The 14,525-nt window shown below is 41.8% G+C and overlaps 1 protein-coding gene across 1 annotated transcript; it reads left to right on the forward strand.

Moving 5' to 3' along the window:
* The first annotated feature begins 1,069 nt into the window (after positions 1-1,069).
* Positions 1,070-9,434, forward strand: LOC6557898 (signaling mucin HKR1). Its single transcript, XM_043215801.1, has 5 exons — positions 1,070-1,114; positions 2,751-7,860; positions 8,367-8,704; positions 8,771-9,017; positions 9,097-9,434. The coding sequence occupies exons 1-4, from the start codon at positions 1,109-1,111 to the stop codon at positions 9,014-9,016; spliced, it is 5,700 nt and encodes a 1,899-aa protein (XP_043071736.1). The 5' UTR covers positions 1,070-1,108; the 3' UTR covers position 9,017; positions 9,097-9,434.
* The last annotated feature ends 5,091 nt before the right edge of the window (positions 9,435-14,525 follow it).

Raw genomic sequence — 14,525 nt, forward strand, 5'->3', positions numbered from 1 at the left:
TGGGTACATGTATGGTATTCTGTCTGTGTATATGGTGAATATTCTTATGTGTGTGTGTTTTCATAAAGTATATGGCGCCTTTTATCTAACTAATGCACAATCAAGGCCCCAGGCACGCACAGACAGAGACAAAATTTATTGATGGCGACAGTAATACCACAATTTTGTAATTTTTTTTCTTTTATTCATTTTTTTTTTCTTCGAACAAATTGCGTATGAATTTCAAAGCTACATTTTTGCCACAGCAACACGCAACGGTCGCGATTAAAATCTAAATCAAATTAAGTCGCTTTAAAAGCATATGCAAAATAAAAAAAACAAGCAAAAAACCTGGCCAACAATGCAACAGGCGCAGCAGCCACCGAGAGAACTGAGCAGAAACGCACCACGCGCAATTTTGAGCCGATTTCGAGCCGAGGCGTTTACTATGATCTAATAAAATGCCTGAGCCAGATCAGCGCGAAGGTGGGGCCTCAAATAGACGATGCAGGTTGCTTGCTGCACTGCGAGAGAACCCCAAAACAAAGAGAACTAAACCAACTGCCAACTGCCAACTGCAAACTGCAACTACGCAGCCGAACAGTCATCAATTTTTCTTCAGGCAGTCAGTCGCAGCTTTTGAGCTCTGACTTGACTTGACTTCGCTTTACCAAACTTCAATATTTTTGCTGGCGATTTCTGCTCACTTTACCATTTGATTTTTTTTTATTGATGTTGTTGTTATGGTTTTTTTTGTTTGCTGCTGATTTTTCTGTCGCTAAACTGGTGCGTGGCTGCTGCGCATGCGTGTGAGCCAAAACTGACCGAACGTATATAAGCGATTATAGGGTCGGGCTGGCCAACAGTCAGCCGCGTTGCTCTACATCGAGCGAGCGTTGCGTGTGCCGTGTGCCGAAAGTTCGAAATACGAATCAAACGAAATTAAGTATACGCATATTCAAAGGATATTCATCGTTAAGCGTTCGATTACAACAAGGATTACGAGCATTTTTGTGCATTATTTATAAACTGTGAATGCTATAACAGTTTACAATAATATAGTGCGCTCAACTATATTATTATAACGTTTATTGACAACTTCAACTTAGTGTGCGGTATCAGTGAAAATATGAAGGTGGGTTCTACAAGTAACGTAAAAGTAATGATTATTGGATTATAGCAATTATTTAAATAAAAACAGTTTGAATAACCGATCCTGAGATACGTTATACTTCAATTCAAAAAATCTTATTTATGAACATTAAATATAAGCCATTAAATGTATTGGCCAGGAGTGCTCAACTAGGCGAACCCTCATGCTTTGAGTGTACCTTCATACATGGTATTGAGCAGTTGAAACAATAACATAGAACAAGAAGGGGCTCAACAATTGTATTTCAAACATATAATGTTTGTATATAAACAACGAATGCAAATTCCTTGTCTATTAGAGAAATTAAATTAGCTAATTAGAACAAATTAAATTAGCTAATTTTACTTTTGTTATCAAGGTTTGTATTTGGTATATGCCGACTACCCAGGAAATAGTTACCAATACGGGAAAAATTTGGTGTTTTGACATGCGAATTTATTTTTTCACTCTGTAACTGAACAGAAGCAGAAAACGTACATATATACATATGTATGTTACTTTCAGATTGAAAATTTGTTATACTATGTGCGCATGGGCGTAGCCAGGTACCGAACTTGTAATGAAATATTCAAACAAAATTACAAATCGGCCTCCTTTTTACAAAATTTGCCTCTCCCTGGCTACGCCCATAACTGTACACAAACTTATGTAAGAAGCAGACAGCAGCATATAAAATATATTTATTCCCAATCAGCATAAAAAGGCGAGGCGATTTCGCCATTTCCGCCTAGCTGTAAATTTGTTTGTGGGAGCACACGGTATGATCAAAATTTTTTGTTATTTGAAATATCAAGTTTATTTCATTTATTCTGTAAATTCCCATTTTTTTTTGGTTTAAATCTATCAGAACAGATTTTTGATAGCAATGCAAAACAACTGTACAAATTTAATCATGATCGGAGAATGACCAAAGACTCTGTTAACTAAAACGCATTTTCATATTAATCAAACTACATAGCAGCAAGCAAGTATTCTACACTGCAATCTTTTCTATGGAAAAACTTTTAATATGTGAACATAAAATAAACAAAAAGAAATGAAACCGTTACATTTGGATATTTGTAACACTCCGTAGAAAAACAAGCCACTTCAAGCCTTACATAATTTAACATGTACTTACACCTACGAAGGCGTATACCAGAGTTAGGTTAAGCATTACTTAGCTTATTAGTACAAAAGAAAATTAGTTTCAAATGTGTCTCACACGTCAAAGCAAGTTAAAACGCATCACCTGTAAATATTTTAGCTAGGAGCGAAAAATAAATTATGCCTGGTTTAGCTCATTACGCCAACCTATTAAAATTCACGCAAAAGGTTAGAAAAAAATGCAGCTATATATATATGGCCGATATTTTTGTCTGTCCTCTGTTTTTTTATATTTGACGCACATTCTACAATCTTCAATTGCAACTAAGCAAATAAAATTTATATAAGCACAAGCAACAGTCAAAAAAAAAATCGCTCGTCCCGACCAACCTGCACAGCAGCTGCAGAAAATAAGACGCACCTTGGGGTGGAACACAAGCCATTATTTATATATGCATCATTTAAGACCTTCCAGATATTCTCCATTTTAATTCCACACTCTCTATTTTCTATTATTATTTTGAATCATCAGTTTCATCTTATTGCTCTAATAAGCCTTCTGGCCAGCTCAGTACTGGCAGATCCCACACCAACAGCAGCACCAGCGATCGTACCTTGTATACATACGGGTGGCGACACTGGCTATTCCTATGCACCGCCACCAGCCGAAGTCAAGTTCTCCATAACGCCTGGAGTCACAAGGTACAGTCAGTCGCCAGCGATTTCCAGCTACTCGGAAAATGGCAAATTGCTGCACACATCTGTTGGAAGCGGTGCTGCTTCCTATGAGTCGACTGCGGGATATGCGGGTCACTCTCAAGGAGGTCTGACCCAGATTAACAAGTATGTTGAGCCAATACAGAAGACTATATTTACGTCCGCAACGGAATATGAGGGACACGGCATAACCTACGCAGATAAATCTCCAGCTGCCAAGTATGCGACTGTGGTGCCCTCCGGTATTGAGCTAAAGAATTTGGTTTCGCCGGCACTAACTAAGACTACACTGACAGCTCCCAAGCTGGAAAGTTATCTGCGGCCTTCGCCGGCTCTCACCAAGGTATCCACCTATGCCTCACCAGGCTACTCCTACAGCCACTCCACTCCTGGTATTTCCAAGCTGGCTACTTACACATCGCCTGCCGCCTCCAGTGGAGCTTACTATGCCTCACCAGTGACCACGAATGTGGAAACCTACACTTCTCCCGGCTATACATTCTCCAAGGCGACGCCAGGCTACTCCAAAGTGGAGACCTACAGCTCACCGGCCTATAGTCACGTTCAGGCAGCACCGAGCCTAGCAAAGATTGGCACCTACTCACCCTCGATTTCGTATGGAGCACCCGTCATTGCCAAAGTAGCATCTTATGCTGCACCTGCTCTTACCTCCACATCATCGCTATTTTCTTCACATAGCACAGGTTATTCAGCCAACTATGCACCAGCACTGTCCAAAACCTACTTGCCAGCTCCATATATCTCATCATCTGCCTATGCACCTCCTGCACTGTCTACTTACGCGACAGCTCCGGCCATTACCAAGCTGACAACCGGCAGCTATAAGGCAAGTGGTTCCGGTGCTGTCTCCCATCAGTATGTTTCCAAGCCCGCGCTAGTCAGCTATGGAGCTGCTCCAGCAGTTACTAAGACTGTCAGCTACTCAGCTCCTACTATAAACACTTACTCCTCGGCGCCTGCTATCACTAAAATATCCAGCTATGCTGCGCCATCAATCGCAATTGGCAAGGTTGCTACTTATAGTCAAGCCGAGGATGTTTCACATCAGTTTATTTCAAAGCCCATTGTCGCTGCCTATTCAGCAGGTCCTGCGATTCCTAAAGTTGCCAGTTACGTTACTCCTGCCATATCAACGTATTCCGTTGCTCCTACCGCAAGCTACAGCAGCTCAGGACATGGTGCAGTTTCCCATCAATATGTCTCGAAGCCTGCTGTGGCCACAATTGCAGCTGCTCCAGCGATTGTCAGCTATTCATCAGGGCCAGCAATCTCAAAGATTGCCAGTTACGCAGCTCCTGCAATATCAACCTACTCAGCAGCACCAACCATCACTAAGGTAGCCACCAGTTATGGGGGATCTGGTCATGGTGCTGTTTCCCATCAATATGTCTCAAAGCCTGCTGTGGCCACAGTTGCAGCTGCTCCAGCGATTGCCAGTTATTCATCAGGGCCAGCAATCTCAAAGATTGCCAGCTATGCAGCTCCTGCAATATCAACCTACTCAGCAGCACCAACCATCACTAAGGTATCCACCAGTTATGGGGGATCTGGTCATAATGCTGTTTCCCATCAATATGTTTCAAAGCCTGCTGTGGCCACAATTGCAGCTGCTCCAGCCATTGCCAGCTATTCATCAGGTCCAGCAATCTCAAAGATTGCCAGCTATGCAGCTCCTGCAATATCTACATACTCAGCGGCACCAACCATCACTAAAGTGGCCACCAGTTATGGGGGATCTGGTCATGGTGCTGTTTCCCATCAATATGTTTCAAAGCCTGCTGTGGCCACAATTGCAGCTGCTCCAGCGATTGCCAGCTATGCAGCTCCTGCAATATCCACGTACTCAGCAGCTCCTACAATTACTAAGGTGGCCACCAGTTATGGAGGATCTGGTCATGGTGCTGTTTCCCATCAATATGTTTCAAAGCCTGCTGTGGCCACAATTGCAGCTGCTCCAGCGATTGCCAGCTATGCAGCTCCTGCAATATCCACGTACTCAGCAGCTCCTACAATTACTAAGGTGGCCACCAGTTATGGAGGATCTGGTCATGGTGCTGTTTCCCATCAATATGTTTCAAAGCCTGCTGTGGCCACAATTGCAGCTGCTCCAGCGATTGCCAGCTATTCATCAGGACCAGCAATCTCAAAGTTTGCCAGCTATGCAGGTCCTGCAATATCCACATACTCAGCAGCACCAACCATCACTAAGGTAGCCACCAGCTATGGAGGATCTGGTCATGGTGCTGTTTCCCATCAATATGTTTCAAAGCCTGCTGTGGCCACAATTGCAGCTGCTCCAGCGATTGCCAGCTATGCAGCTCCTGCAATATCCACGTACTCAGCAGCTCCTACAATTACTAAGGTGGCCACCAGTTATGGGGGATCTGGTCATGGTGCTGTTTCCCATCAATATGTTTCAAAGCCTGCTGTGGCCACAATTGCAGCTGCTCCAGCGATTGCCAGCTATTCATCAGGACCAGCAATCTCAAAGTTTGCCAGCTATGCAGGTCCTGCAATATCCACATACTCAGCAGCACCAACCATCACTAAGGTAGCCACCAGCTATGGAGGATCTGGTCATGGTGCTGTTTCCCATCAATATGTCTCGAAGCCTGCTGTGGCCACAATTGCAGCTGCTCCAGCGATTGCCAGCTATGCAGGTCCTGCAATATCCACATACTCAGCAGCACCAACCATCACTAAGGTATCCACCAGTTATGGAGGATCTGGTCATGGTGCTGTTTCCCATCAATATGTCTCGAAGCCTGCTGTGGCCACAATTGCAGCTGCTCCAGCGATTGCCAGCTATGCAGCTCCTGCAATATCCACTTACTCATCAGCTCCTACAATTACTAAGGTGGCCACCAGTTATGGAGGATCTGGTCATGGTGCTGTCTCTCATCAGTATGTCTCCAAGCCCGCGTTGGTCAACTATGCAGCAGCTCCAGCTGTTACAAAAATCGCCAGCTACGCTGCTCCTGCTGTGGCTAGCTATGGAGCAACGCTCTCTAAGACCTATTTGCCCGCTGCGCCAGCTGTCGTTGCTGCTCCAGTCATTGCAAAAGTAGCCACCAGCTATGGCGGATCTGGACATGGGGCTGTTTCCCATCAATATGTTTCCAAGCCTGCTGTGGCTACAATTGCTGCTGCTCCACAGTTAGCTAAGGTGGTCACCTATGCAGCGCCCCCTGTAACCACATATTCAACGGGTCCAGCAATCTCAAAGATTGCCGGCTATGCTCCTACCATCGCCAAATTAGCCACAAACTATGGAAGCCCTGGACATGGAGCTGTCTCCCATCAGTATATATCAAAGCCGGTATTGGCCACCTATGCAGGAGCGTCACCTGTTACTAAGATTGCCAGCTATGCTGCTCCAGCCTTAAGCACATACTCGACATCTCCGGCACTCACCAAAGTGGCCACCACTTACAGTCAAGCTGCTGATGTATCCCATCAATACATTTCAAAGCCAATCGTTGCAGCATATCCTGATGCAGCGCCTGCCATCGCCAAGGTCGCCAGCTATGTGTCACCAACTGTAGCCGCGTATTCCACTGGAGCTGCACTTACTAAAGTGTCCACAACCTACGGCAGCTCGGGACATGGTGCTGTTTCCCATCAATATGTCTCGAAGCCTGCTGTGGCCACAATTGCAGCTGCTCCAGCGATTGCCAGCTATTCAACGGGACCAGCAATCTCAAAGATTGCCAACTATGCAGCTCCTGCAATATCCACATACTCATCGGCACCAACCATCACTAAGGTATCCACCAGTTATGGGGGATCTGGTCATGGTGCTGTTTCCCATCAATATGTCTCGAAGCCTGCTGTGGCCACAATTGCAGCTGCTCCAGCGATTGCCAGCTATTCAACGGGACCAGCAATCTCAAAGATTGCCAGCTATGCAGCTCCTGCAATATCAACCTACTCAGCAGCACCAACCATCACTAAGGTAGCCACCAGTTATGGGGGATCTGGTCATGGTGCTGTTTCCCATCAATATGTTTCAAAGCCTGCTGTGGCCACAATTGCAGCTGCTCCAGCGATTGCCAGCTATTCATCAGGACCAGCAATCTCAAAGTTTCCCAGCTATGCAAGTCCTGCAATATCCACATACTCAGCAGCACCAACCATCACTAAGGTATCCACCAGTTATGGAGGATCTGGTCATGGTGCTGTTTCCCATCAATATGTCTCGAAGCCTGCTGTGGCCACAATTGCAGCTGCTCCAGCGATTGCCAGCTATGCAGCTCCTGCAATATCCACGTACTCATCAGCTCCTACAATTACTAAGGTGGCCACCAGTTATGGAGGATCTGGTCATGGTGCTGTCTCTCATCAGTATGTCTCCAAGCCCGCGTTGGTCAACTATGCAGCAGCTCCAGCTGTTACAAAAATCGCCAGCTACGCTGCTCCTGCTGTGGCTAGCTATGGAGCAACACTCTCTAAAACCTATTTGCCCGCTGCTCCAGCTGTTGTTGCCGCTCCAGTAATTGCAAAAGTAGCCACTGGCTATGGCGGATCTATAAGTGGTGCAGATTCCCTTCAATATGTGTCCAAACCAGCGATTGCCAACGTCGCAACTGCCACATATGCCGCACCAGGCGTGGGTCACATCGCCACAGGTACTGCCATCGGCTCGGGATACGCCAGCACTGGACATGGCGCCGTATCGCATCAGTATGTATCCAAGCCAGCGATAGCTACTATTGCCACCGGTCATGCTGGCAAGTTGGGTCTTGGTTTAGGACTGGGCTATACATCCACTGGACATGGCACACTGTCCACTCATTATTTGTCAAAACCCACCGGTGGAGCATTGTTAACTTCACCGCTTACCAAGCTGACTTCACCAGCGTCTGGCCACGGATACGCCAGCAATTCCTATGGATTCCATTCGGGTGAGTTAATTAAACTGGGAAAAACTATTTTACAGGTGCCATTTATGGCTCTTTTAGAAAAGGTTGGGAACAATAGATACCTTTCAAAATTCGATGCCTCCGCATTGAAAACTGTGTGATATTTGGAGAGACGTAAATTTGTGTAGCCGAGAAATATTATATCCGTCTTGGGAAGAGTTCACTGGTGAACTGGCAACAGACAGTAAGCGTGGGGAACTGATTTTCATAGTTTGAAGGAGAATATATTCCAAAGTGGAAGTCTCCACCTTCAAATCACAAAACCAAAATAATCGGTGTGAACGTACTCGTATAATTGTCATTTACGTACATAGAAGAAACAATTCACTTAAGCATTTTGAAGTGTGCTTAAAACTTTATAGTAAGCCCACAGTTTCAACACCTTATAATCTATTTTTTTTAACAGCATTATCGATCCCATAAAATTAAGAGTACCTCAACGAAAAACACTTAAGTCATAATAATAACATTTTATAATTATTTCTTAGGTAAACTAGCCTTGGGTCCAGCCGGCGGACATGATGGCCTATACTACGGTGCTATATCGCTTGGCCATGCTGCCGTCTCGCCTGCACTCAGCTATCATGGAGCGCTGTCCCATGCTGCTGCTGCTGGTGGTGGATTGACGCATCTGGGCGCTCCACTCGCTGACTACAGCCATGGGCACGGCATTGGTCCCTTTGGCGCTGGCTTCAATCGCTATGCACCAAGCGTGTCTGCACTAAGCGACCATGCCCCGCTAACGCCCGCAGCCTACTTGAAGTCTGCACCAGTGCCACAGCACGCGCTCTTAAAGGTGTTGCCAGAAAAGCATCTTGAGCACTTCGTAAGCTAATATTTACTTGCGTTTTTGGTCCCCTTATTTAAATAATGGTTTCCTTTTTTTCTACAGGATGCTCATCCACGCTACGCTTTTGAATATGCAGTAAATGATCCTCATACTGGCGATAATAAGCATCAGCGCGAGGAACGCGATGGCGATGTGGTCAAGGGCGAATATTCTCTGGTCGAGCCCGATGGCAACGTGCGTACCGTGAAATACTACGCTGATTGGGAGACCGGCTTCCATGCGGAGGTCATAAACAGTCGTGACCAGGGCAAAATTGTGGCCAAGCGACAGGCGGCAGCCAAGTCGTGAGGTAAGATCGATTCATTTTCTGTAACCAATGCATCGCAAGTCTTAATTAATTTAACTTTACTTTCGGCACACTAATACAGCGCCTGTGACGACGACCAGAATGACGTGTTTGTTTGCCAGCAACTGTAAATAGCCTACGATTCAATTTTCTTCTCATTAAACATTAAACGTATTTATGTAAACCATACAACAACAGCAACTGCGACAATAATAAAAAACAAAATCAAAAGAGTGCCGCCATCTTGCACCAAAACGTGCGCGTTACCCTTACTCATTATTTCTATCTACTTGTTTTCTGTACATGTGATAAGCATTAAAAATAAAACTGTTTCGGCTGATGTGTAAATATGGATATAGATACAGTATCACAAAATAATGAATGTGTGCAAGAACCATGAGCATATCAATTTAACATATATATTATACAATTTTTTACAGATCACAATTGACTTAATTTAAATTAATACAATGAATAAAAAAATCGAAAAATACACATGGATGTACATATAAGTTTAAGTGACTTAGTCCATATGCATAGGGAGTAAGTACTCGTAGATTTTTAAACATGTACATTTGAATATTCATTGGTTGAGATGCTTTTTAGTGTTCATAGCAAAAAATTAAAAATCTTCTAAATTTTAAATTTGTACAAATGGCTTAAAAACTCATTGTTCAAAAATAAAGCATTTGCACGCAGTTGTTACAAAGAATGTAGACGAAACTGTGTACTATATTGTAGTGCACATCCTTATAATAGTCCATCAAATTTTCCATATATTTTACTAAGATATCAAATACATCCTGTTTTACAGTAAAAACGCATTTGCAATCAACTATGCGTTAGTCATCTGGTCTTTGTATTGACCATCTCATTCAAAATTAAATTTCGTTTTCGAAATGAGAATCTAATACATCTTGAATTACTTTCTTCTTCTTGCTTAATTTCTTCGTAGGTCAACACCTTTACTATTGAAATATGAATGAGAATTCACTAAACATTTTTTATATGAGAAGATTTAGGTCGAGCTTTTATTATAACATATTATTATTATTATTATTATTTCTTTAATCTCTATATCACCATCTGCGTGATCCACTAGCAATGTTGCTACTCTCTTCGCACACATTCTTAACCGTTTAGGACCTGGTAGAAAAAGACCGTACGTAAGTCCTAGTCCGTACCGCTCCAGAACATCTCGTTGCTAATTACCTGCGTTCGCTGGAGTACCCGAAAAATGAGATGTTTCATGCAGTCACTTTTTGGCGATTTGACACTTCTATATCTCGTATTGTCTACTCAGAAAATAGTTGTTTCGTCCACTACATCATAAGGAGTCATCAATTTCCTCAATTCTACAATCCACCATTTGAAAACATTTGGTTTATACCCGACATGTATGTACTTTATGAAGTGCATAAACGGTTGAACCAAATACCTTGGGATTTTTGAAAACAGTATTCTCATTATGCCACAGTTCATACGCTGTTTTTCGAAAATTTGCAATTTGCCCTACTTGAGAATCTGTTTGTTGCAAATTTTGCCGTTAATACATTTTACTAATGGATCAACCTGTAAGGTCGAAACATATAGGCCATGCTTGGTCTGTTGTGATATCGTGTTGGATCTATCTCAGATTTCTCCTACACTCATATAGTATTAAGATCAAATATTAGACTAACCCGTTACGTTTATAAATTCCGCAATCTTGGCCGGTCACGTGTCACATTGATAGATTAACTAGGAAGGGACCGACAGGGTGGCAAGTGGCTTCCTGGCAAGTGCAGGGGAGAAGCAGGAGAAGTGTTCCAGAGATTATTCTTCTTCTTCTTCTCTTCATCTTCTGCAGAAGTCATTATACGGCACATGGAGGCTATGTGCACCAACCAAGGCACCAACTAACCAGTGTCCTGTTATAGCACGGATTACTACAGATCATCTGCTGTGTTTCGTACTGATATGCATATATCTGAGGCATGCATATATCTTCCTTATCCGTAAGTAACAGAGTTCCTTTTCTAGCTAACTTTTCAGCCTTCAATAGCTTGATAACGTGTGTTACATGTTACCGATATCGAATCTAACGATATTCCACTAATGGAATTGATTGCCGCTTGGCTATCATTATATATGTTGACTTTGAACCTTTTTAGTTATTATAGCTAGTAGCTCCACCTGAAAATCACTGCAGGGTTCCGGGAGGCTGAAGGTTAGGATGGAGACCGAAGACGCATTGTCATTTCTTTTGAGATAACCTAGTAGTGGTTTTGACAGAACTCTTCCCAGCCCCACAGCCTCATTAGTTGATTTTATATCTGAGCAAAGGCCTCTCAATGATTTCCTTTCTGACTGGTGGCTTTTTTGTATCCCGCCAAACCAGCCTTATATTGAGACCATCATTCCAAAGCATTGAAAAGCCACCATTGTGGTGGCCACCAGGGGGTTTCCTTTTGGGCGTGGGTCTACTGATGGAACAAGCCGAATTAAAGGCATTATAGCATGCCCTTGAGAAAGTGTGTGTGAGATTACAGAGGTGAGCAAGCCTATCGGGGGGCTTTCGGAAAGGGTTCGATCTATTTTCTTTTAATAACTTCTCAGTTTGCCTTCTTCTGATTTGAGTAGAACAAAAATGTCAATGTATATCGCTGGGCCATACCTTACAATTATTAAATAAGCTACATACCATAATATCTACATTTATGTGGGTCACTGGTATTCACCAGCAGCAAAATAATTCAGAAACGACGTTTACTATTATATTTGTTTATTAATATTATTATGGGGATTCTTAAATCATAACGTATTCACATCACTATACATACCGAATAATCGCGGACGTCATCACCATTCTCTCTTTGTGCTCTCAGTGTCTACTCGTCGTTTAGTAACGGTGACCAGTTCGCGTTTCTTTCTGCTCTCGTCTCTCTGTGCTTATTCCTATCCCTGCATTTACAGTTCACCTGGATACAATTGCAGGTCGGGTCAAGTCGAAAATTGAATAACTGCGGATTACGTCGTGAAACCATATCGCAGATGGAGTATGTTATGCGTATGAATTGCGCCAACTCTGGCAGGCTATCAAAGATTCGCTCGTGTATAATCTTAAATGTTTCGGTATGGCATATGTCATGTATGGAAAGCAATATTTATAATAAATTTATAATTAATAAATAAATAAATAAAATTCATTTTTAAGGGTGCTGATTGCTTTTGGGTAATATAAAAATCTCATACATATCTTACATTTTTGTATCGATATCTACATACACATATAGTTGGTGTTATACTCTCGCTCGCATATTGCATAACTTCCCAAATGAGGGTACAACACAAATGGGCCCATGCGAGTCAGTTCCTTCAGTGATGGTGTCTTGTATAAGGGACATAAGTCATTCATCCAATTTACTGTCAATCTACATACTAAATGCAATGTGAATTCATTTTATTACTGCTCAAAAAAAAAACCTTGAGTAAATGCATATGATAACCCATGGGAAGTTCTACACTACTTGATTTAAGTAACATCGATTTGGATCAGGAAAAATTGCTGATTGGTAATTCCGCTAGACAGTTTAATTTGCTGTGCCTAACATTAAATACCTTTTATTTTATTTTAACGCATTGAAAGAGACTTTAGCATCAATAGTTAGTTAACTTCGTATCTCTGTTTTTTATTTTAATTCTAGCATCATTTTTTATTTATTTATTTTTATTTTGAAAATACTCAGATCGTCTAGATATATAATGCTCTGAACGTTTTTAATTTTATATGGTTGGCAAATACTAAAAATAGTTTTGTTAATAAAACCGAAAAGTTGCCAATTTATTCAACTATATTCTTGACCGATTGTTCCTGCTATAAGCATAATAAGATATGTCTACTCAAGAAACTGATCCTGTTCAAAAATGGGGTCGTAGGGGTCTCCTTCAGTGATGGCTTTTCATTTTTTATAAGTATAGAAAAAAAAAACCTCACCATCACATGCCACTGCAACAGTCACATTGGCTACGCATGTGGACAGACGTACGAGATACACCACCTTGAGTGTTGCTTCTGATGTGACGCGTGCCTCTTTCAAACCCGGCTTGGGTGAATCATGGAACCAAAGACGCACATACACCGGTATGAAGTTGGGCTGCTGTTGTACTGAACTGCCCCCAATGCTGCCTTTGCTTATGCCGAAATTGTTCGGTGAAATAGCTGGGTACCAGGTGGTAAATTTGATGCACATAATTTCATTTAATATAAGCAATTGTATGTTTATAACTTATCAACGCTTGCATTTGTCTATTTTGTACGATAAAAATATTGGATGTTCTCCAACAAAGTGTGCGTGAAATACTATTTCTTCTTCTTCCCTGCGTCCATGACGACTAGTTCCATGGTACGATGGTACGTATCTCGGTGATCTGCTCGTGCAGCATATCGTATCGCATCTGATAATACAAATAATTTTGGCACTAATCATCTAATGCCAATAGCTGGTGGTTCAGCTCCGGTATACGGAAACGCATACGGAGACAGTGAGCATAGTAGCTCAAATGCTCACTAGGCAGTTACACATATGTGATTGACTATTATTATTATATTGTATTCTAACATACTAATGTATGCTGATGATGTCAAGTTGTGCCTGACATATAGTGATATATCTTCTCATTGCTTACTGCAGGCGGACTTACTTTCTTTTCTGTCATTATTAAAATGAGAAAAATGATTTTATTCCTTTTGAACTGATTTAAGTGTGAGGTCATGTCATTTTATCGTAGGTCACCTCTAGTATGGGATGCTACCTGATAGACCGAATGAGGTAAATGATTTGGGTTTACTTCTTGACTACAAAATAAAATTCGATAGTCATATTAAAATCACTGTCAATAAATCCTTTCAAGTTCTTGGTTTTATTAAGCGTTGGTCAAAGGAATCTTTTGACCCTAATACTACCATTATACGTTTCACTTCTCTTGTACGTCCAATTCTGGAATATAGATCTTGTGTGTGGTCTCCTTAATATCCGATTTATCAAAGCAGATTGAAATCTGTGCAAAAGAAATACTTTATTTGCTCTTCGTTGCTATCAAAGTTTCGAGTACTCTGTAATGATTACAAAATGTTATCAGTTCATATTCGTCTAATTCTACAAATACAAACTCTATTTTAAATGTCTTGTCTTGTGAATAATATTTTTGCATTTATTTGCAGATGAATGGGCGTAACTAACTATTTTGTTTGTCTGATTGAATTTTTCTGGATTTTCCCCAATCCATGCAACAAATGCTGGACCATTTTACATTTAAATATCCCCAGATATCTTATAAATCTTATAATTTTGTCTTATTCTTTAAATTTAACGTAATATATTATTATAATATTAAAATGAAGTTAATTAAAATGCAAGACAAACAATTACACAGGATCTGTTTATATTCTCAGACAATCGGCATGAATGGCCGATATCCTATTCCTACATATCGAGAAGGGCACTTACCCACCGTGCAGGAGAATGCCTT

This window comes from Drosophila grimshawi, unplaced genomic scaffold (genome assembly GCF_018153295.1).
Source record: "Drosophila grimshawi isolate 15287-2541.00 unplaced genomic scaffold, ASM1815329v1 contig_78, whole genome shotgun sequence".
In the NCBI taxonomy this organism is placed as follows: Eukaryota; Metazoa; Arthropoda; class Insecta; order Diptera; family Drosophilidae; genus Drosophila; species Drosophila grimshawi.

Excerpts from the sequence above, each read along its gene's own strand:
- LOC6557898 (XM_043215801.1), top strand. Across the intron at positions 7,861-8,366 it reads TTCCTATGGATTCCATTCGG|GTAAACTAGCCTTGGGTCCA; the intron begins GTGAGTTAATTA and ends ATTATTTCTTAG. Across the intron at positions 8,705-8,770 it reads AAAAGCATCTTGAGCACTTC|GATGCTCATCCACGCTACGC; the intron begins GTAAGCTAATAT and ends TTTTTTCTACAG.